The 22,739-nt window shown below is 42.4% G+C and overlaps 1 protein-coding gene across 10 annotated transcripts; it reads left to right on the top strand.

Moving 5' to 3' along the window:
- Positions 1–2,334: 2,334 nt before the first annotated feature.
- On the top strand, positions 2,335–15,492 carry LOC110487848 (transmembrane protein 54-like). Of its 10 annotated transcripts, none has more exons than XR_016493769.1 (7): positions 2,346–2,516; positions 7,443–7,639; positions 8,290–8,349; positions 10,253–10,301; positions 10,996–11,187; positions 13,934–14,080; positions 14,256–15,492. XR_016493769.1 is itself a non-coding variant. In XM_090228552.1 (7 exons), the coding sequence occupies exons 6-7, from the start codon at positions 13,937–13,939 to the stop codon at positions 14,670–14,672; spliced, it is 561 nt and encodes a 186-aa protein (XP_090084678.1). In that variant the 5' UTR covers positions 2,349–2,516; positions 7,443–7,639; positions 8,290–8,349; positions 10,253–10,301; positions 10,996–11,187; positions 13,934–13,936; the 3' UTR covers positions 14,673–15,492. The 10 variants fall into 10 exon arrangements, 7 of the variants coding, with proteins under 7 accessions (XP_036827478.1, XP_036827479.1, XP_036827480.1 ...); XM_090228552.1 differs by having other exon boundaries at positions 2,349–2,516; XR_016493768.1 differs by lacking the exon at positions 2,346–2,516 and adding an exon at positions 4,709–4,817.
- The last annotated feature ends 7,247 nt before the right edge of the window (positions 15,493–22,739 follow it).

Genomic DNA, 22,739 nt, shown 5'->3' with positions numbered 1-22,739 from the left:
ATTATAATAAAGTATTCCATATCATCATCATTATAATAAAGTATTCCATATCATCATCATTATAATAAAGTATTCCATATCATCATCATTATAATAAAGTATTCCATATCATCATCATTATAATAAAGTATTCCATATCATATCCATATCATCATCATTATAATAAAGTATTCCATATCATCATCATTATGATAAAGTATTCCATATCATCATCATTATGATAAAGTATTCCATATCATATCCATATCATCATCAAAATAATAAAGTATTCCATATCATCATCATTATGATAAAGTATTCCATATCATATCCATATCATCATCATTATAATAAAGTATTCCATATCATCATCATTATGATAAAGTATTCCATATCATATCCATATCATCATCATTATAATATAGTATTCCATATCATCATCATTATAATAAAGTATTCCATATCATATCCATATCGTCATCATTATAATATAGTATTCCATATCATCATCATTATAATATAGTATTCCATAACATCATCATTATAATATAGTATTCCATATCATCATCTTTATAATATAGTATTCCATATCATATCCATATCATCATCATTATAATATAGTATTCCATATCATATCCATATCATCATCATTATAATATAGTATTCCATATCATATCCATATCATCATCATTATAATAAAGTATTCCATATCATATCCATATCATCATCATTATAATAAAGTATTCCATATCATCATCATTATAATAAAGTATTCCATATCATCATCATTATAATAAAGTATTCCATATCATACCCATATCGTCATCATTATAATATAGTATTCCATATCATATCCGTATCATCATCATTATAATAAAGTATTCCATATCGTCATCATTATAATATAGTATTCCATATCATCATCATTATAATAAAGTATTCCATATCATATCCATATCGTCATCATTATAATATAGTATTCCATATCATCATCATTATAATATAGTATTCCATATCATATCCATATCATCATCATTATAATAAAGTATTCCATATCGTCATCGTTATAATATAGTATTCCATATCATATCCATATCATCATCATTATAATAAAGTATTCCATATCATCATCATTATAATAAAGTATTCCATATCATCATCATTATAATAAAGTATTCCATATCATCATCATTATAATATAGTATTCCATATCATCATCATTATAATAAAGTATTCCATATCATATCCATATCATCATCATTATAATATAGTATTCCATATCATATCCATATCATCATCATTATAATATAGTATTCCATATCATATCCATATCATCATCATTATAATATAGTATTCCATATCATATCCATATCATCATCATTATAATATAGTATTCCATATCATATCCGTATCATCATCATTATAATAAAGTATTCCATATCGTCATCATTATAATATAGTATTCCATATCATCATCATTATAATAAAGTATTCCATATCATATCCATATCATCATCATTATAATAAAGTATTCCATATCATCATCATTATGATAAAGTATTCCATATCATATCCATATCATCATCATTATAATAAAGTATTCCATATCATCATCATTATAATAAAGTATTCCATATCATATCCATATCATCATCATTATAATAAAGTATTCCATATCATCATCATTATAATAAAGTATTCCATATCGTCATCATTATAATATAGTATTCCATATCATCATCATTATAATAAAGTATTCCATATCATATCCATATCATCATCATTATAATAAAGTATTCCATATCATCATCATTATAATATAGTATTCCATATCATCATCATTATGATAAAGTATTCCATATCATCATCAGTCCATATTATGGAAAGAACAGCTCAAATAAACAAAGAGAAATGACAGTACATCATTGTCTTAAAGTAATGATGTACTGTCATTTCACTTTGCTTATTTGAGCTGTTCTTGCCCCCCCCCCTCCCCCCTCCCCCCACCTTGTTTCAACACAACTAATTGGCTCAAACTTAAGAAGGATAGAAATTCCACAATTTTTTTTATTTAAAGGCACACCTTTTCATTTAAATCCATTACAAGATGGTGGAGAGAATGCCGAGAGTGTGCAAAGCTGTCATCAAGGCAAAGGGTGGCTACTTTGAAGAATCTCAAATATAAAAATATATTTTGATTTGTTTTAACACTTTTTTGGTTACTACATTTCATAGTTTTGATGTTTTCACTATTTTTCCACAATGTAGAAAATAGTAAAAATAAAGAAAAACCCTTGAATAAGTAGGTATTCTAAAACGTTTGACCAGTAGCGTATATATATATATATATATATATGTACTTGTGCGGTCGCTTCGGGGACGGACTGACGGGGAACGTTCACCAGGAGGAGGGAAAGAGAAAACACATAAAATCATCAGATAAAATCTATTAGATTGTCAAAATAACACAACATCTGGACAGATGATGACTTAAACCGGGTGGGGGGGATTCAAATCACCAACAATGGCCAATACAGGTGAATATTGGACTTTAGTTCATAATCCTGTTTATCCTTTGACAATTGACAATGAGTGCTACAGTATTCTGATAGACAGGATACATCAGAAAGTGAGTTCTTCAGTTCAGCCCACTGAGCCATCTTGTTTCTGTTGGAACTGTTTTGACTGAAGGAATGGGCTGCAGTAGGGTTAAAGTCACTGTTAGATTGATCTTTATAAACCCATCTGAGCCTGGTGGCCCAGAAGTTGCATTGGAAACGTGTCCTCTGACACATTGTGGTAAACTGAAAGAGAATAGACATTACACTGTGAACGTTTCGTGGTTACAATTCCCTTAGTCACTGTCACAAATATTACCGAAGGTGTCTCCCCTTCTTGTTCGGGTGGCGCTCGGCGGTCGTCGTCGCCGGTCTACTAGCTGCCACCGATCCTTTGTTCCGTGTTCGTTTGGTTTTGTCTAATTGGTTTCACCTGTTTATGGTTTGGTTGTTAGGGTGGGGTTATTTAAGTTTGTTTAGCCCGCTTCTGTTTGTGCGGGCTTGTTCTCCTGTATGTCTGAGAGGTGTTAGTGTTTTGGTGGGTTTTCTCGCTATCCTAGTATTTCACATCAGGGTACTATTTTGTTTTATGGTTACTCTTGTGTTGGGTTACTATTTTGTTCCTGTGTAATTTTGGACATTAAAGCGTATTTTTTCCGGAATCCTTTTGCTCTCTGCGCTTGACTCCACACCCATTCACTCAGCGTTACAATTACACTGTGAGTGTTTCGTGGTTACAATTCCCTTAGTCAACACATGTTTTATGACCAACATCTAATATGTCATACTGACTGAAGGGCTTTTTTTAACGACCAGAATAGTACATCAGTTCTAGTCTATGTATCCATCACCTGACAGGTCTGGAGGTCAAGATTTTTACAATTAGAAACCTTGGTCGGTGGACTGTACCAACATATGTGGAGGAATGGGGGGGGAATGTGGATGTTGTGGAACAACTTTGTGGTTGTGTGAAGGGGGTGGACACCCCTATGGTATAGAGAGGTGATGGAGATGCCTAAGGTTAAATGTATAAGCATCTAAACTTCAATAAGTACCCTGTTAAAGAAAGTGGCGAAATGGGTTGGTTAATTTTCAATTAATTTTCATTACAGTTTTTTTTCGATTGCTAAACGACTGGAGTCACATGTGCAAAACTCTAACTACAGTCTGCACTACCAACAGTCACCTGAGCTAAACAGTTCACATCACCTGCAAAACTCATTCCAAGCAACACAACTCTTAACACATGGCTCAAAACACGCTCAGTGCAGCCAAATACTATGCACAACCCTCACTGAGATAACACACACTGCCACTCAGAACACACTGAGAGTAAAAACACTAGCATCAAACACCAATACAGAAAATACAAACTATTCATCATTACAGTTTGAACAATTTCAGTGACTTCATACAAAGTAATATTTTCTTCAAAGAAAAGAGTGACATTCTTTCACATGATTTATGAAAATTTTTAGAACATAACAATTCTTTAAGGTAAATAAAAATGAGCAGTTTGCTTCAATAGTCTGTAGTAATTTACGGAAATACAGTAATGAGAAAAAAAAGGTAGAAACTAAAAGTACATACTGTAATTCGAACAAATAATTGAGGGGCTAATCCTGCCTCTCTCTAGCATCAGGCCACAGGTTTTCTTCAACATCACATCTAATGTTTTCTCTTGCCATGCACCTGGGGAAGAACCTTCTGGAGTGCCTTAACCATCCCTGGCAGTCCTCTGGACTCGTGTCCTCACATCCTGCACGCATGGCTTCCAAAAGAAACATTTGGTCATGTGGGTGGTGACCAAACACTTTCCACCTCCAGGCAGAGAAAAACTCCTCTATTGGGTTGAGGAAGGGTGAATATGCAGGCAGGTACAAAACCATAAATCTGTTATGTGCTGCAAACCAATCTGTGACAGCTGCAGTGGTGAAAAGCAACGTTATCGCAAACTATGACAAAAACTTGGGGGTTTCTTACTGGCTCCCCCTGTTCTGCTGGCACTAGCTGAGCATAGAGCTGTTCTAGGAAAGCTATAAGCCTTTCTGTGTTGTATGGGCCAATGAGTGGTGTGTTGAGAAGCAAACCATCATTGGCCATTGCAGCACACATGGTGATATTCCCCCCCTTTTGCCTGGAACCTCCACTGTGGCCCTTTGACCTATAACATTCCTTCCTCTGCGTCGTGTTTTGGCAAGGTTAAATCCAGCTTCATCGATAAATACAAATGAATGTGGTCTTTCCAGTGCTTCCACCTCCATTACTCTCTGGAAAACAGTAAGTGCACAGTTTTACTGTAGAAATGCTAGTGTTTTTTTTACTTTAAATATTTTGTATATCTGTGTACGTAACCTCAGACGTCTTACCTGGACATATTGGTATCTTTGCTCTTTTACCCGTTCACTGTTTCTCTCGAACAGTACAGTGTATAACTGTTTCATTGTAACTTGGTGTTTCTTTAGGACTCAAGCAATAGTTGTTGTGTTGACAGAATTAACATTTTCAAATATATCATTATCAGCCAGCACTCTATCTCCCGCAGTTTTATTGCATTGTTGACAACAACCATGTCAACAATAGCATTTTCCTGCGCATCTGAAAATATTTTTCCTCTTCCCCCTGTTGGGGGCAGCCTTTGGGTCCTGTTGTAAAAATATATTTTACAGTCAAACTTACTGTAATATATATCTGTGTAAATATTCTATAATTGCAATACAAAATGGATTCCTGTAATGTTTTCATTTACTGTAAGGATGTAACTCTCACCTGTTTGCATGATGGAAAATTCGCATTACAGATGCCACTGTGGATCTTTGCAGATTGGGTTGCACCCTCAACCCTGCCTCTCTCAATGAGAGACCATGGTTCACGACATGGTCTATAAGTGTAGCCCTTATTTCATCTGAAATAACAGCTCTTTGTCTTCTTTGTCTTCCTCCACGCATCCGCCCTCTCCCTGCCACCCTTCTCCCTCCACGAACCCATCTTCCTTGTTCCATTTCCAAAATGAGTCTTTCTGAGCTCTACCAATATATACTGTAATATGTGTGTGTGTTCACTAACAAGTCTAAAACAAGACACCTGCTTAGCCTTTCAGCTGAAATTGCAATCAGCAGTGTTTGAAAGGCACAAGGCTGAAATCTATTCCGTTTTGAATGTGTGGTTCACAGTTTTGACAGCAGTGTGTTAGCATTTGAACAAAGTGCTGTAAATCCACAGTGTTGTGCAGGTTGTGGTTAAAGTCATGGGATAAGTGTGTAGAGTTTTTAAAACTGTGTTCAAGCAATGAAAAACGAACTAGAGTTTGGTCCACATGAACTGCTGCTGTGCAGACTGTAGTTAGAGTTTTGCACATGTGACTCCAGTTGTGTCCACTGTCGTTTAGCAATCGAAAAAAACTGTAAAAAAATTATAGACAGTGAAAACTGAGTAGAAAATGTCTAAGACTCACTGTACCTGTAATAATGCATAAAATAAAGCAAAGTACATATCTTAAATACAACATTGAGCTGTCACTAAGCTTACATTATGATTACTAAGCTTACATTTTGATCGCTATGCTTACATTATGATTACTAAGCTTACATTTTGATCGCTATGCTTACATTATGATTACTAAGCTTACATTTTGATCACTAAGCTTACATTATGATTACTAAGCTTACATTTTGATCGCTATGCTTACATTATGATGCATCAGTTTCACAGTGTTGAGGGTGGCAGGGTAGCCTAGTGGTTAGAGTGTTGGACTAGTAACCAGAAGGTTGCAAGTTCAAACCCCCGAGCTGACAAGGTACAAATCTGTTGTTCTGCCCCTGAACAGGCAAATAAGAATTTGTTCTTAACTGACTTGCCTAGTTAAATAAAGGTAAAAAAGATCAGTGTTGAGCCTATCATTATACTTTGTCTGATTTTAGATGTCTGTTATACCACACTGTCTAGATGTTGTCTGATTTAGATGTCTGTTATACCACACTGTCTGGATGTTGTCTGATTTTAGATGTCTATTATACCACACTGTCTGGATGGTGTCTGATTTTAGATGGCATGTCTCTGTTATACCACAATGTTTACCCAACATCATACATGAACTGGGTTCAAATAATATTTTACATCTTTCAAATAATTTAAGTGTTTGCTTTAGAATGGAAAGGCCTGTCGGCTAAGTTTGCACTTTTGGGACTGTTCTATTAGTCCATTGCAAATGGCAAGCTCAATCAAGCACATCTAAACGTCAATAAGTACCCTGTTAAAGAAAGTGGGGAAATGGGTGGGTTAATTTTCAATTAAACTTCTGAAATGTTTTCATTGCAAATGGCAAGCTCATTCAAGCACATCTAAACGTCAATAAGTACCCTGTTAAAGAAAGAGGTGAAATAAGTTTGCACTTTTGGGACTGTTCTATTAGTCCATTGCAAATGGCAAGCTCATTCAAGCACATCTTAAATATTTGAAATGATTTAAATAGCATTTGAACCTAGGTCAGCTTTTCATACATGTGAAGCTCCTTGATGCTCCTTAATGTACTGTAGAGAGGCTCTGTTTGGATAGAACCAGAGACAGTACTAGACCTTAGAGATGTGTGTGTGTGTTCAGCAGGTAATCATTAATGCCTGTGACATCTCCAGTGTGGTTTTAACCCTGGGACTGTGTGGAGCAGATAAATAGTAAATGGACCCTGAACATGGACTTGATGATACTGTCTCCTCACTTCTCTCTCTTCCTCCTTATGATGTTTACATTCTCTCCTGTATCTATGTCCTCTCTCGCTCTCTCTCTCTTTCTCTCTCTCACACTCTCTCTTTCTCTTGCTCTCTCTGTTTCTCTCTCTCTCTCTGTCTCTCAATCTCTCTTTCTCTTTAATTTCTCTCTCATCTCTGCCTCCCCCCTCCCTCACTATAGGTAGGTGCTGCGCCAGTCTGGAGCAGCCCAAGGCCCTGATGAAGATTGGCCTGAGTATGGTGCTTGTAGGACACGTCAACTTCCTACTGGGGGCGCTAGTCCACGGGGCTGTGCTGCGACACATCAACCTGAACACACGAGCCCACACCATGGCGTACTCCATATCTAATATAATGGCACTCACTACTGGACTAGTGGTGAGACTGATATCTAATGTGGTACTACTAGACTAGTGGTGAGACTGATATCTAATGTAGTACTACTAGACTAGTGGTGAGACTGATATCTAATGTAGAACTACTAGACTAGTGGTGAGACTTATATCTAATGTGGTACTACTAGACTAGTGGTGAGACTGATATCTAATGTAGTACTACTAGACTAGTGGTGAGACTGATATCTAATGTGGTACTACTAGACTAGTGGTGAGACTGATATCTAATGTGGTACTACTAGACTAGTGGTGAGACTGATATCTAATGTAGAACTACTAGACTAGTGGTGAGACTTATATCTAATGTGGTACTACTAGACTAGTGGTGAGACTGATATCTAATGTAGAACTACTAGACTAGTGGTGAGACTGATATCTAATGTGGTACTACTAGACTAGTGGTGGGACTGATATCTAATGTAGTGGAGTAGTTATCACAGTCTCTCCATCACAATAAACTTACATTGGGTGATTTTCTGTGTGTGTTGTCTCATCCAGCTGAAATATGTCCCTGTAGGGTGTTGTAGTAATCCTGGCCATCACCCTGTCTAATAACTATCTCTGTAATATATCCCTGTAGGAATGCTGACCATCATCCTGTCTAATAACTATCTCTGTAATATATCCCTGTAGGGTGTTGTTGTAGGAATGCTGGCCATCCTCCTGTCTAAAAACAAGAAGAGCAGAGTGCTGGTGAGTTACTGATGTTTCCTTATGTGTCCTTCTACTCACTGTCCGGTGATGTTACTGATGTTTACTCAATATAATACAGTTGAAGTCGGAAGTTTATATACACTTTAGCCAACTACATTTAATCTCAGTTTTTCAAAAATCCTGACATTTATAATCCTAGTAAAATGTCCCTGTTTTAGGTCAGTTAGGATCACCACTTCATTTTAAGAATGTGAAATGTCAGAATAATAGTAGAGAGAATGATTTATTTCAGCTTTTATTTATTTCATCACATTACCAGTGGGTCGGAAGTTTACATACACTCAATTAGTATTTGGTAGCATTGCCTTTAAATTGTTTAACTTGGGTCAAACTGTTTTGGGTAGCCTTCCACAAGCTTCCAACAATAAGTTTGGTGATTTTTGGCCCATTTCTCCTGACAGAGCGGGTGTAACTAAGTCAGGTTTGTAGGCCTCCTTTTTCAGTTCTGCCCACAGATTTTCTATAGGATTGAGGTCAGGGATTTGTGATGGCCACTCCAATACCTTGGCTTTGTTGTCCTTAAGCCATTTTGCAACAACTTTGGAAGTATGCTTGGGGTCATTGTCCATTTGGAAGATCCATTTGCAACCAAGCTTTAACTTCCTAACTGATGTCTTGAGATGTTGCTTCAATATATCCACATCATTTTCCTACCTCAAGATGCCATCTATTTTGTGAAGTGCACCAGTCCCTCCTGCAGCAAAGCACCACCACAACATGATGCTGCCACCCCTGTGTTTCACGGTTGGGATGGTGTTCTTTGGCTTGCAAGCCTCCCCCTTTTCCCTCCAAACATAACGATGGTCATTATGGCCAAACAGTTATTTTTTTTGTTTCATCAGACCAGAGGACATTTGTCCAAAAAGTATGACATTTGTCCCCATGTGCAGTTGCAAACCGTAGTCTGGCTTTTTTTTATGGCGGTTTTGGAGCAGTGGCTTCTTCCTTGTTCATTGCTGAGCGGCCTTTCAGGTTATGTCGATACAGGACTCGTTTCACTGTGGATATAGATATTTTTGTACCTGTTTCCTCCAGCATCTTCACAAGGTCCTTTGCTGTTGTTCTGGGATTGATTTTCACTTTTCGCACCAAAGTACGTTCATCTCTAGGAGACAGAACGCGTCTCCTTCCTGAGCGGTATGATGCGTGTTTAAACTTGTGTACTATTGTTTGTACAGAACCTGGTACCTTCAGGCGTTTCAAAATTGCTCCCAAGGATGAAACAGACTTCTGGAGGTCTACAATTTTTTTTTAGGTCTTGGCTAATTTCTTTTGATTGTACCATGATGTCAAGCAATGAGGCACTGAGTTTGAAGGTAGGCCTTGAAAGGCATCCACAGGTACACCTCCAATTGACTCAAATAATGTAAATTAGCCTATCAGAAGCTTCTAAAGCCATAACATAATTTTCAGAAATTTTCCAAACTGTTTAAAGGCACAGTCAACTTAGTGTATGTCAACTTCTGACCCACTGCAATTGTGATACAGTATATTATAAGTGAAATAATCTTGTCTGTAAACAATTGTTGGAAAGTTTTCTTGTGTCATGCACACATCCCTCTGGGAGAATCCCTGTTTCCTCTCTGTGCAGATGAAAGAGTACTGACTGTTTTTGTGCCACTGGAGCTCAATTCTCTCTCTCTCTCTCTCTCTCTCTCTCTCTCTGTCTCTCTCTCACACACACTCTCTCTCACACACACTCTGTCTCTCTGTCTCTCTCTCCCTGTCTCTCTCTCTCACTCTCTCACACACACACTCTGTCTCTCTCTCTCTCACTCTCTCTCACACACACACACACTCTGTCTCTCTCTCTCTCACACACACACTCTGTCTCTCTCTCTCTCACACACACACACTCTGTCTCAATTCAATTCAATTCAAGGGCTTTATTGGCATGGGAAACATGTGTTAACATTGCCAAAGCAAGTGAGGTAGATAATATATAAAGTGAATATATAAAGTGAAATAAACAATAAAAATTATCAGTAAACACTACACATACAGAAGTTTCAAAACAATAAAGACATTACAAATGTCATATTATATATATATACAGTGTTTTAACAATGTACAAATGGTTAAAGTACACAAGATAAAATAAATAAGCATAGATATGGGTTATATTTACAATGGTGTTTGTTCTTCACTGGTTGTCCTTTTCTCGTGGCAACAGGTCACAAATCTTGCTGCTGTGATGGCACACTGTGGAATTTCACCCAGTAGATATGGGAGTTTATCAAAATTGGATTTGTCTCTCTGTCTCTCTGTCTCTCTCTCACACACACACTCTGTCTCTCTCTCACTCTCCATGTCTCTCTCTCTCTCTCACACTCACACACACACACTCTGTCTCTCTCTCTCTCTCTCTCTCTCTCTCTCTCTCTCTCTCTCACACACACACACACTATGTCTCTCTCTCACTCTCTATGTCTCTCTCTCTCTCACTCTCTCTCTCACACACACACTCTGTCTCTCTCTCACTCTCTATGTCTCTCTCTCTCTCTCTTTCTCTCTCTCTCTGTCTCTCTCTCTCTCTTTCTCTCTCTCTCTCCCTCTCTCTGTCTCTGTCTCTCTCTCTCGCTCTTTCACACTCTCTCTCTCTCTCTCTCTCTCTCTCTCTCTCAGACATGGTCGTTGTTCGTGGTCAGCCTGTTTGGTAGTCTCCTGGCCACAGGGTCTGCGATTGGCCTCACCGTTTCTGTGGTGAGGGTCACAGTTAATGGTAGGCGGAGCCTCCTGACTCACTGCCGGTTCCCCAACGCTATTGGCTACGCCAGCATCACTAACGAGTGCCCTTTCGACCACACACGCGTTTATGTAAGTCACATATGGAGTCAGTGTGTCATGTTGTCTTGTCAGTGGGTCATGTGGAGGGGTGGTCTGGTCAGTGGGTCATGTGGAGGAGTGGTCTGGTCAGGGGGTCATGTGTTCTGGTCACTGGGTCTTGTGGAGGGGTGGTCTGGTCAGTGGGTCATGTGGTCTGGTCACTGGGTCATGTGGAGGGGTGGTCAAGAGGTCAGTCACATACACATGGTTAGCAGATGTTAATGTGAGTGTAGCGAAATGCATGTGCTTCTAGTTTCGACCATGCATTAATATCTAACAAGTAATCTTAACAATTTCACAACAACTTCCTTATACACACAAGTGTAAAGGAATGAATAAGAATATGTATATTAAAATATATGGATGATCGATGGCCGAAAGGCATAGGCAGGATGCAGTAGATGGTATCGAGTACAGTATATACATATGAGATGAGAAATGTAGGGTATGTAAACATTATATTAAGTGGCATTGTTTAAAGTGGCTAGTGATGCATTTATTACATACATTTTTCCATTATTAAAGTGGCTGGAGTTGAGTCAGTGTGTTGGCAGCAGCCACTCAATGTTAGTGATGGCTGTTTATCAGTCTGATGGCCTTGAGATAGAAGCTGTTTTTCAATCTCTCGGTCCCAGCTTTGACGCACCTGTACTGACCTCGCCTTCTGGATGATAGCGGGGTGAACAGGCAGTGGCTCGGGTGGTTGTTGTCCTTGATGATCTTTATGGCCTTCCTGTGACATCGGGTGGTGTAGGTGTCCTGGAGGGCAGGTAGTTTGCCCCCGGTGATGCGTTGTGCAGACCTCACTACCCTCTGGAGAGCCTTACGGTTGTGGGCTGAGCAGTTGCCGTACCAGGCGGTGATACAGCCCGACAGGATGCTCTCGATTGTGCATCTGTAAAAGTTTGTGAGTGTTTTTGGTGACAAGACGAATTTCTTTAGCCTATAGTCAGAGATACAGTCCTCGAGGGTTATACTATATAACGTATAGTCAGAGATACACCAGTCTTGGAGGGTTACACTATAATGTATAGTCAGAGATACACCAGTCCTCGAGGGTTACACTATATAATGGTTATATCGTTCTTGACATTTAAATATACTGATTTAGACCTGAGAAATCAGGTAGACTATCTACCTTTAAACTAGCAGGACTGTACTAGTTTGCTATATAATGGGACCTTTAAACTAGCAGGACTGTGCTAGTTTGCTATATAATGGGACCTTTAAACTAGCAGGACTGTGCTAGTTTGCTATATAATGGGACCTTTAAACTAGCAGGACTGTGCTAGTTTGCTATATAATGGGACCTTTAAACTAGCAGGACTGTGCTAGTTTGCTATATAATGGGACCTTTAAACTAGCAGGACTGTGCTAGTTTGCTATATAATGGGACCTTTAATCTAGCAGGACTGTGCTAGTTTGCTATATAATGGGACCTTTAAACTAGCAGGACTGTGCTAGTTTGCTATATAATGGGACCTTTAAACTAGCAGGACTGTGCTAGTTTGCTATATAATGGGACCTTTAAACTAGCAGGACTGTGCTAGTTTGCTATATAATGGGACCTTTAATCTAGCAGGACTGTGCTAGTTTGCTATATAATGGGACCTTTAAACTAGCAGGACTGTGCTAGTTTGCTATATAATGGGACCTTTAAACTAGCAGGACTGTGCTAGTTTGCTATATAATGGGACCTTTAAACTAGCAGGACTGTGCTATTTTGCTATATAATGGGACCTTTAAACTAGCAGGACTGTGCTAGTTTGCTATATAATGGGACCTTTGGACCTGTAGTCCTTGAGAGATGCGATATGTAACGGTTATCGTTCTTGATGTTTAAATAGACTGATTTAAACCTGCTGGGTAACTGTCTCTCTAGCTAATCCAGCCAATGACATCATGGGACGGTTTTGAAACATGGACACAGATTAATCCCCGTCCTGGAGTATAAAGAGTGTAGATGACGATTCGCTCGGTTTAATCTGTGTCTGGGAAACCGCCCCATGGTGTTAAGGAAAAATGAATTTATAACTGTCTCTGTTTGTAGCGTACACATTCCGTGCCCACATTCCGTGCCCACTTTCCTCCAATTTCTCTGTCCCTCTCCAGGTTACTATTGTTAAACTTGTGAGTGGCTCTGTACATGACTTTTAAAGTCCATCTGGTGTTTGCTGTACACACACACGCACGCATGCATGCATACACACACACGCTCGCACACACACACACACACACACACACACACACACACACACACACACACACACACACACACACACACACACACACACACACACACACACACACACACACACACACACACACACACACACACACACACAGAGAGAGAGAGATAGACAGAGAGAGAGAAAGATGCACACAGAGAGAGAGAGAGAGAGAGAGAGAGACAGATGCACACACACACACACACACACACAAAGAGAGAGAGACAGATGCACACACACACACACAGAGAGAGAGCGCGAGAGAGAGAGAGAGATACAGATGCACACAGAGAGAGAGAGAGAGAGAGAGAGAGACATTTGCGCACACACAGAGAGAGAGAGAGAGAGAGAGAGAGAGAGAGAGAGAGAGAGACAGATGCGCACACACACAGAGAGAGAGAGAGAGAGAGAGAGAGAGAGATGCATACACAGAGAGAGAGAGAGAGAGAGAGACAGATACACACAGAGAGAGAGAGAGATTTACTGACCTGTCTCTCTCCGCTTTCCAGAGCATGACACTGATCCTGTGGGTTCCTCTGATCGTGATCTGTATTGTCCAGCTGGTCTTGTCAGTGCGGTGTTTCTCTCTGTGTGTTTCTTTCCTGGGTCTACCCTGCTTCCCTCGCAAGATCAGGCTCAGGGACCACGGTCGAACGGTGAGGTTTGGCACTTCTCAGACACCGTACTGGCTCCTTCTGAACTGTGCCCCAAAACACATATTACTGCTCAAATCGTTCATTAAAAAAATCTCTACATGTATTAATTTCAGCCTCCCACCCAGTGTTGGGTGCTTTGTGTTTTAAACTATCTGCGTGTTTTTGTGTGTTTCAGATAAATACAGTAGCACCCGCAGAGCCGCCCTCTCTCACTAGCTCAGTACCCGGTCATCCCCTTCATCTACACCTTCTTCAGTCGGACCCGTCTCATCTCAAGTCCCAGCGGCAGCCTCTTCCTCCTCCTCCTCCTCTTCATCACTCGAACCCGTCTCATCTCAAGTCCCAGCGGCAGCCTCTTCCTCCTCCTCCTCCTCTTCATCAATCGGACCTGTCTCATCTCAAGTCCCAGCGGCAGCCTCTTCCTCTTCCTCATCATCTTCATCACTCGAACCCGTCTCATCTCAAGTCCCAGCGGCAGCCTCTTCGTCCTCAGCATCAGACTCAGAGAGGAAGTTCAGACAGGTGGTCTGACGGGGGGCAGCTGGTTCCCCCAGAGGAACATAAGCTGCTGGAACAAGGTTTCTGGATATAATGATGATGACGATGAACACCCAGATACGGCTCCATACCCCGTCTATATAATCCCTAATCCAGATACTGCTCTATACCCAGTCTATATAATCCCTAACCCAGATACGGCTCCATACCCCGTCTATATAATCCCTAACCCAGATACGGCTCCATACCCCGTCTATATAATCCCTAACCCAGATACGGCTCCATACCCCATCTATATAATCCATACCCCATCTATATAATCCATACCCCATCTATATAATCCCTAATCCAGATACGGCTCCATACCCCATCTATATAATCCCTAACCCAGATACGGCTCTATACCCCGTCTATATAATCCCTAACCCAGATACTGCTCCATACCCCATCTATATAATCCCTAACCCAGATACGGCTCCATACCCCGTCTATATAATCCCTAACCCAGATATCAAATCAAATCAAATCAAATTTTATTTGTCACATACACATGTTTAGCAGATGTTAATGCGAGTGTAGCAAAATGCTTGTGTTTCTAGTTCCGACAATGCAGTAATGCAGTAATGCTCCATACCCCGTCTATATAATCCCTAACCCAGATATGGCTCTATACCCAATCTATACAATCCCTAACCCAGACACAGCTGAGGAATTCAACTACAAAATACTAGTCTTCTCCCATTTTTCAAACCATTGGCCAAGGTGTATAAACAACAATAAATAAGAATAAAACAAGATAGATACAAAACAAAAACATGAAGAACATAATGTGGCCTGCGAAAGTATTCACCCCCATTGGTATTTTTCCTATTTTGTTGCCTTACAACCTGGAATTAAAATCTATTTTGGGAGGGTATGTATCATTTGATTTACACAACATGCCTACCACTTTGAAGATGCAAAATATTTGAACGGAAAACTTGAGTGTGCGTCTCCCCCAAAGTCAATACTTTCTACGTCTCTATTTTCTACGTCTCTATAAGATTGGCAGATCTAGTCACTGGGATTTTGCCCATTTTTCAAGGTACAACTGCTTCAGCTCCTTCAATTTGGATGAGTTCCGCTAGTGTACAGCAATCTCATACCACAGATTCTCAATTGGATTGAGGTCTGGGCTTTGACTAGGCCATTCCAATACATTTAAATGTTTCCCATTAAACCACTCGAGTGTTGCTTTAGCAGTATGCTTAGGGTCATTGTCCTGCTGGAAGGTGAACCTCCGTCCCAGTCACAACTCTCTTGAAGACTGAAACAGGTTTCCCTCAAGAATTTCCCTTTATTTAGCATCATCCATAATTCCCTCCATTCTGATCAGTTTCCCAGTCCCTGGGATGGGGTTCTCACGGTGATGAGAGGTGTTGGGTTTGCGCCAGACATAGCGTTTTTCCTTTATGACCAAAATGCTCAATTTTAGTCTCATCTGACCAGAGTACCTTCTTCCATATGTTTGGGGATGTCAAGTTCATTATAGCGATGAGACCAAGGCGCAGCGTGATGTGAATACATCTTCTATTTTAATGAAACGAAGAACACTTCAACAAACTTACAAAAAACGAACGTGAAGCTATATAGAATAAGTGCAACTAATACATAGACAATCACCCACAAATTACCCAAGTCTGATGGCCTTGAGATAGAAGCTGTTTTTTAGTCTCTCGGTCCCAGCTTTGATAAACCTGTACTGACCTCGCCTTCTGGATGATAGCGGGGTGAACAGGCAGTGGCTCGGGTGGTTGTTGTCCTTGATGATCTTTCTGGCCTTCCTGTGACTTCGGGTGGTGTAGGTGTCCTGGAGGGCAGGTAGTTTGCCCCCGGTGATGCGTTGTGCAGACCTCACTACCCTCTGGAGAGCCTTACGGTTGTGGGCAGAGCAGTTGCTGTACCGGGCGGTGATACAGCCCGACAGGATGCTCTTGATTGTGCATCTGTAGAAGTTTGTGAGTGCTTTTGGTGACAAGCCAAATTTCTTCAGCCTCCTGAGGTTGAAGAGGCGCTGCTGCGTCTTCTTCACGATGCTGTCTGTGTGGGTGGACCAATTCAGTTTGTCTGTGATGTGTACGCCGAGGAACTTAAAACTTGCTACCCTCTCCACTACTGTTCCATCGATGTGGATAGGGGGGTGTTCCCTCTGCTGTTTCCTGAAGTCCACAATCATCTGCTTAGTTTTGTTGACGTTGAGTGTGAGGTTATTTTCGTAACACCACACTCCGAGGGCCCTCACCTCCTCCCTGTAGGCCGTCTCGTCGTTGTTGGTAATCAAGCCTACCACTGTTGTGTCGTCCGCAAACTTGATGATTGAGTTGGAGGCGTGCGTGGCCACGCAGTCGTGGGTGAACAGGGAGTACAGGAGAGGGCTCAGAACGCACCCTTGTGGGGCCCCAGTGTTGAGGATCAGCGGGGTGGAGATGTTATTACCTACCCTCACCACCTGGGGGCGGCCCGTCAGGAAGTCCAGTACCCAGTTGCACAGGGCAGGGTCGAGATCCAGGGTCTCGAGCTTGATGACGAGTTTGGAGGGTACTATGGTGTTAAATGCTGAGCTGTAGTCAATGAACAGCATTCTCACATAGGTATTCCTCTTGTCCAGATGGGTTAGGGCAGTGTGCAGTGTGGTTGAGATTGCATCGTCTGTGGACCTATTTGGGCGGTAAGCAAATTGAAGTGGGTCTAGGGTGTCAGGTATTGTGGAGGTGATATGGTCCTTGACTAGTCTCTCAAAGCACTTCATGATGACGGAAGTCGTTTAGCTCAGTTTACCTTAGCTTTCTTGGGAACAGGAACAATGCTGGCCCTCTTGGAGCATGTGGGAACAGCAGACTGGGATAAGGATTGATTGACTATGTAGGGCAGTATGCAGGTGTGTGTGTGGACTTTGCAGATGTGAGAAATACATGTGCAGCACATATGTATTCGTTTTACAGTTCTCCTTTGGGGGGCAGAATCTCCTCCTCTTACCTGCCCCAGCTGCAGCCTCAGGTGGATCAGGACAAGATTTAGCCACCTGAACAGCTTTCACAAGCGCTGCAGAGGCTGCTGTGCGGGGGAGGCACTACCTTCTTTGAATGTGTGGGGGTTACAAGTGCCTTTCCCAGCTGCTCCGGGAACACTCTCCTCTTGTTCCACTTATCAGGCATCCAGGTAGGGTTGATCTAGTTCCATATCATGAAGGCATTGTATGAGGACACATCAATGATGTTATGGAAGATGACCAGGGGTCAGCGGGGGGGGGGGGGGGGGGGGTCATCCTCCTCCAGCTGTAAGTTCCAATCACCTTGTCCAGGTTGTACACGCCTCCTTTGCTGTGGTTGTAGTCCGGGATGATGGCTGGCTTCCTGTCCTCACCATCACTGATCTCAACCGTTTTGTGCAGTGTGCTCAGGAGAACCACATTCTTGTTCCTCTTTGAGAGGTAAGAAACTAGAGTGGTGGTGGGGTTGAAGGCAAACGTTGATGAGAAGGCCTCTCTCCCCTTTGTTAAGAGGAGTTCAGGGGGAGCTCAGGTTTGTTCTTTCTAACTATGCCAACCATGGTGATCTTCCTCTTCAGCTGCTGGCTGAGTTCAATCAGTAGCACATAATCTCAATTTCTCATTGTGTTTCTGTGTGTCTTTGTGGTTTTTGTGGTGTGTAAATGATTGTATAAATGCCGGGTCAAAAATGACCTCAAGACAATCTTTGTACCCTGATGGTGTACAGCTTTAATGGAAATATGCACCAAGGCGATCTTACACTTTTTCTAATGTTGAGGTCACTTTAGGAAAAGTCATCAAATTTCAAGTGAAAAAATATAATTTAGTGGGTTTTCTCTGCTGTTAAACATAGTTGCGGGTCATTTTTTTAAACCCTTGAGACAACACAAGGGTTAAACAAAGTTATACGACACCCAATGCCCCGGTGTGAAAAAGTAATTGCCCCTTTACACTAAATACGTGGTTGTGCCACCTTTAGCTGCAGTGACTCCAACCAACCACTTCCTGTAGTTGTTGATCAGTCCACCTTTACCTGCAATGACTCCAACCAACCACTTCCTGTAGTTGTTGATCAGTCCACCTTTAGCTGCAATCACTCCAACCAACCACTTCCTGTAGTTGTTGATCAGTCCACCTTTAGCTGCAATCACTCCAACCAACCACTTTCTGTAGTTGTTGATCAGTCCACCTTTAGCTGCAATGACTCCAACCAACCACTTCCTGTAGTTGATCAGTCCACCTTTAGCTGCAATCACTCCAACCAACCACTTTCTGTAGTTGTTGATCAGTCCACCTTTAGCTGCAATCACTCCAACCAACCACTTTCTGTAGTTGTTGATCAGTCTCTCACGTCACTGTGGAGGAATTCTGGCCCCCTCTTCCATGCATAACTGCTTTAACTCAGTGACTTTTGTGGGTTTTCAAGCATGAACTACTCATTTCAAGTCCTGCCGCAACATCTCAATGGGGATTAGGTCTGGACATTGACTAGGCCATTCCAAATGTGTTGCTTTTTAGCCATTTTCATATAGACCTGATTGTGTGTTTTGGATCATTGTCTTACTGCATGACCCAGCTGTGCTTCAGCTTCAGGTCACAAACAGAAGGCCTGACATTCTCCTGTAGAATTCTCTGACACAGAGCAGAATTCATGGTTCCTTCTATTAAGGCAAGTCGTCCAGGTCCTGAGGCAGCAAAGCATCTCCAAACCATCACACTACCACCACCACGCTTGACCGTTGGTACGAGGTTCTTACTGTGGAATGCAGTGTTTTAGTTTTCATCAGACATTATGGGACCCATGTCATCAAATTAATAAGTATATTTTTGTTATTCGTTCACTCAGGTTCCCTTTTTATCTAATATTAGGTTTTGGTTGATGATTTGATTTACATTCAGTATCAAAAATATGCAAAAATAGAGAAAATCATAAAACTGGGGGGCAAATATTTTTCCACGACATTGTAGGTTTTCAGGGTGTCATTTTGGGATGGATGCTGTCTGTCTCGCAGGACAGGGTTCTTCATGTTCTATTCTTTAACATGGCTCTGTGGTTCTTGTGTAAACTACATGGAGATTTTGTGTGTGTTGTTCAAACGGCTGTGTAATCAAGCAATTGGAGTCCCCCCCATTGGAGTCCCCTCCCCCCATTGGAGTCCCCCCCACCCCATTGGAGTCCCCCTCTACCCCATTGGAGTCCCCTCCCCCCATTGGAGTCCCCCCCACCCCATTGGAGTCCCCCCCACCCCATTGGAGTCCCCCTCTACCCCAATGGAGTCCCCCCTACCCCATTGGAGTCCCTGCCTACCCCATTGGAGTCCCCTCCCCCCATTGGAGTCCCCCCCCACCCCATTGGAGTACCCCCACCCCATTGGAGGTCCCCCCCACCCCATTGGAGTCCCCCCACCCCATTGGAGTCCCCTCCCCCCATTGGAGTCCCCCCCACCCCATTGGAGTCCCCTCCCCCCATTGGAGTCCCCCCCACCCCATTGGAGTCCCCTCCCCCATTGGAGTCCCCCCCACCCCATTGGAGTCCCCCCACCCCATTGGAGTCCCCCCCACCCCATTGCAGTCCCCCCCACCCCATTGGAGTCCCCCACCCCATTGGAGTCCCCCCCACCCCATTGGAGTCCCCCACCCCATTGGAGTCCCCCCCCACCCCATTGGAGTCCCCCCCACCCCATTGGAGTCCCCTCACCCCATTGGAGTCCCCTCACCCCATTGGAGTCCCCCCCACCCCATTGGAGTCCCCCCCACCCCATTGGAGTCCCCTCCCCCCATTGGTGTCCCCCCACCCCATTCGAGTCCCCCCCACCCATTGGAGTCCCCTCCCCCCATTGGAGTCCCCCCCCATTGGATTCCCCCCCACCCCATTGGAGTCCCCCCCACCCCATTGGAGTCCCCTCCCCCCATTGGAGTCCCCCCCACCCTATTGGAGTCCCCTCCCCCATTGGAGTCCCCCTCACCCCATTGGAGTCCCCTCCCCCCCAAAGAAAATGTTTGGATATGAATATCGTATTTATTTTTCCTAAATAAAATTCCTGGATCGTTTCACTAAATGTTATCTTACTTACATTAATTAGGATTTCGGGAAGATTTCAACATCAATTGTGTGTTTGTGTGTGTCACAGTAAACATCATTTTTGTGTCACACTTCGAAATGCCTTTAAAGTATCCCAGTGTAATGCCTGGTGTTAGCACACTAAGGTCTGACAGGACCAGAGTTACCACACACACACAGCAGTCCCTCTCCCGTGTAGTAATAACAGAGTAATGCCTGATGTTAGCACAATAAGGTCTGACAGGACCAGAGTTACCACACACACACAGCAGTCCCTCTCCCGTGTGGTAATAACAGTGCAAGACATGTCAGAGCACAAGAGAACTAAATGTTCAGAGAGAAATGGAGTCAAACTAAAAATAATTTTCTTGTCATAAGGAACAGTAAATGTGGTCTATAATTTGATATTTTGCATTTTTACTCTAATTAAACTCAACCAGAATCACAAATCTTAAAATGAGAAAAAAAACAACCAGACACGCACATGTTTGAAATACACAAGGTATATTTGTCATTGATTCGGATCAAAACAGGAAGAAACATCACACTCTTTGCTGGAGGTTTTCATGCAACAGAAAAAATAATAATACTATTGATCCAACTGAAGGTACCAGTTTTAGAGGCAGTGGGAATTGAAGAGGGGTAGGTAGAACGGAATAGAAGAGGGGTAGGTAGAACGGTATAGAAGAGGGGTAGGTAGAACGGAATAGAAGAGGGGTAGGTAGAACGGTATAGAAGAGGGGTAGGTAGAACGGAATACAAGAGGGGTAGGTAGGACGGTAGAGAAGAGGGGTAGGTAGAACGGAATACAAGAGGGGTAGGTAGGACGGTAGAGAAGAGGGGTAGGTAGAACGGAATACAAGAGGGGTAGGTAGGACGGTAGAGAAGAGGGGTAGGTAGAACGGTATAGAAGAGGGGTAGGTAGGACGGTAGAGAAGAGGGGTAGGTAGAACGGTAGAGAAGAGGGGTAGGTAGGACGGAATAGAAGAGGGGTGGGTAGGACGGAATAGAAGAGGGGTAGGTGGGACTGTATAGAAGAGGGGTAGGTAGAACGGAATAGAAGAGCGGTAGGTAGGACGGAATAGAAGAGGGGTGGGTAGGACGGAATAGAAGAGGGGTAGGTGGGACTGTATAGAAGAGGGGTAGGTAGAACGGAATAGAAGAGGGGTGGGTAGAACGGTATAGAAGAGGGGTAGGTAGAACGGAATACAAGAGGGGTAGGTAGGACGGTAGAGAAGAGGGGTAGGTAGAACGGTAGAGAAGAGGGGTAGGTAGAACGGTATAGAAGAGGGGTAGGTAGAACGGAATACAAGAGGGGTAGGTAGGACGGAATAGAAGAGCGGTAGGTAGGACGGAATAGAAGAGGGGTGGGTAGGACGGAATAGAAGAGCGGTAGGTAGGACGGAATAGGATTGCAAAATTCTGGTAACTTTTCCAAAATGTCCAGTTTTTTTCCAGAAATCCCTGTTGGAAAAATCCCTGGAATCAGCAGGAAATCTGAGAATCTTCCTACTGAGATTTCTGGAAAACCTGTCAAATAATTTAGCAGCAGTGTAGCAGCGACTGTTCCTCATCCAACCAGCAGGGGGCAGTGACACTGGGAGACCATTAGCAGAGGTGCAGTGCAGTAAACATTCTGAAGTATGCACTCGCCCAGAGCCCTATGGGGCCTTGGTCAAAAAGTAGTGCACTATATAGGGAATAGGGTGTCATTTGGGACACATTTTTCTTGGTGATCAGTGTCTTAAAACAACTCTACCTACTGCCTGTTGGCTAAGTACACATAGGAAGATGACACAAACGCATTGGGATTGAGAATGATAATGAAGCCCTTAGTGTGTTCTCTATGTCTAGGAGACGAGGGAGGGAAGGAGGGAAGGGGTCTGTCTCAAAGTGGCACACACGGACACACACACACACGAGTGCGCAAAGACGGGACATGCATCTTCTGTGTGTAGTCTGGTAGGCTACAGTAAGAGTGGTCTGGTAGGCTACAGTAAGAGTGGTCTGGTAGACTACTGTAAGAGTGGTCTGGTAGACTACAGTAAGAGTGGTCTGGTAGACTACAGTAA

This window comes from Oncorhynchus mykiss, chromosome 30 (genome assembly GCF_057628025.1).
Source record: "Oncorhynchus mykiss isolate SJ-2025 chromosome 30, ASM5762802v1, whole genome shotgun sequence".
NCBI classification, from domain to species: Eukaryota; Metazoa; Chordata; class Actinopteri; order Salmoniformes; family Salmonidae; genus Oncorhynchus; species Oncorhynchus mykiss.
The sequence above is the reverse complement of the archived record's forward strand: the minus strand, read 5'-3'. Positions and strand labels throughout refer to the sequence as shown.

Coding starts and splice junctions, on each gene's coding strand:
- LOC110487848 (XM_090228549.1), top strand. CDS start 4,772: ATGTGGTCTTTCCAGTGCTTCCACCTCCATTACTCTCTGGAAAACA. Junction 4,818..7,442: donor CCATTACTCTCTGGAAAACA/GTAAGTGCACAG, acceptor CCCTCACTATAG/GTAGGTGCTGCGCCAGTCTG. Junction 8,350..10,995: donor ACAAGAAGAGCAGAGTGCTG/GTGAGTTACTGA, acceptor TCTCTCTCTCAG/ACATGGTCGTTGTTCGTGGT.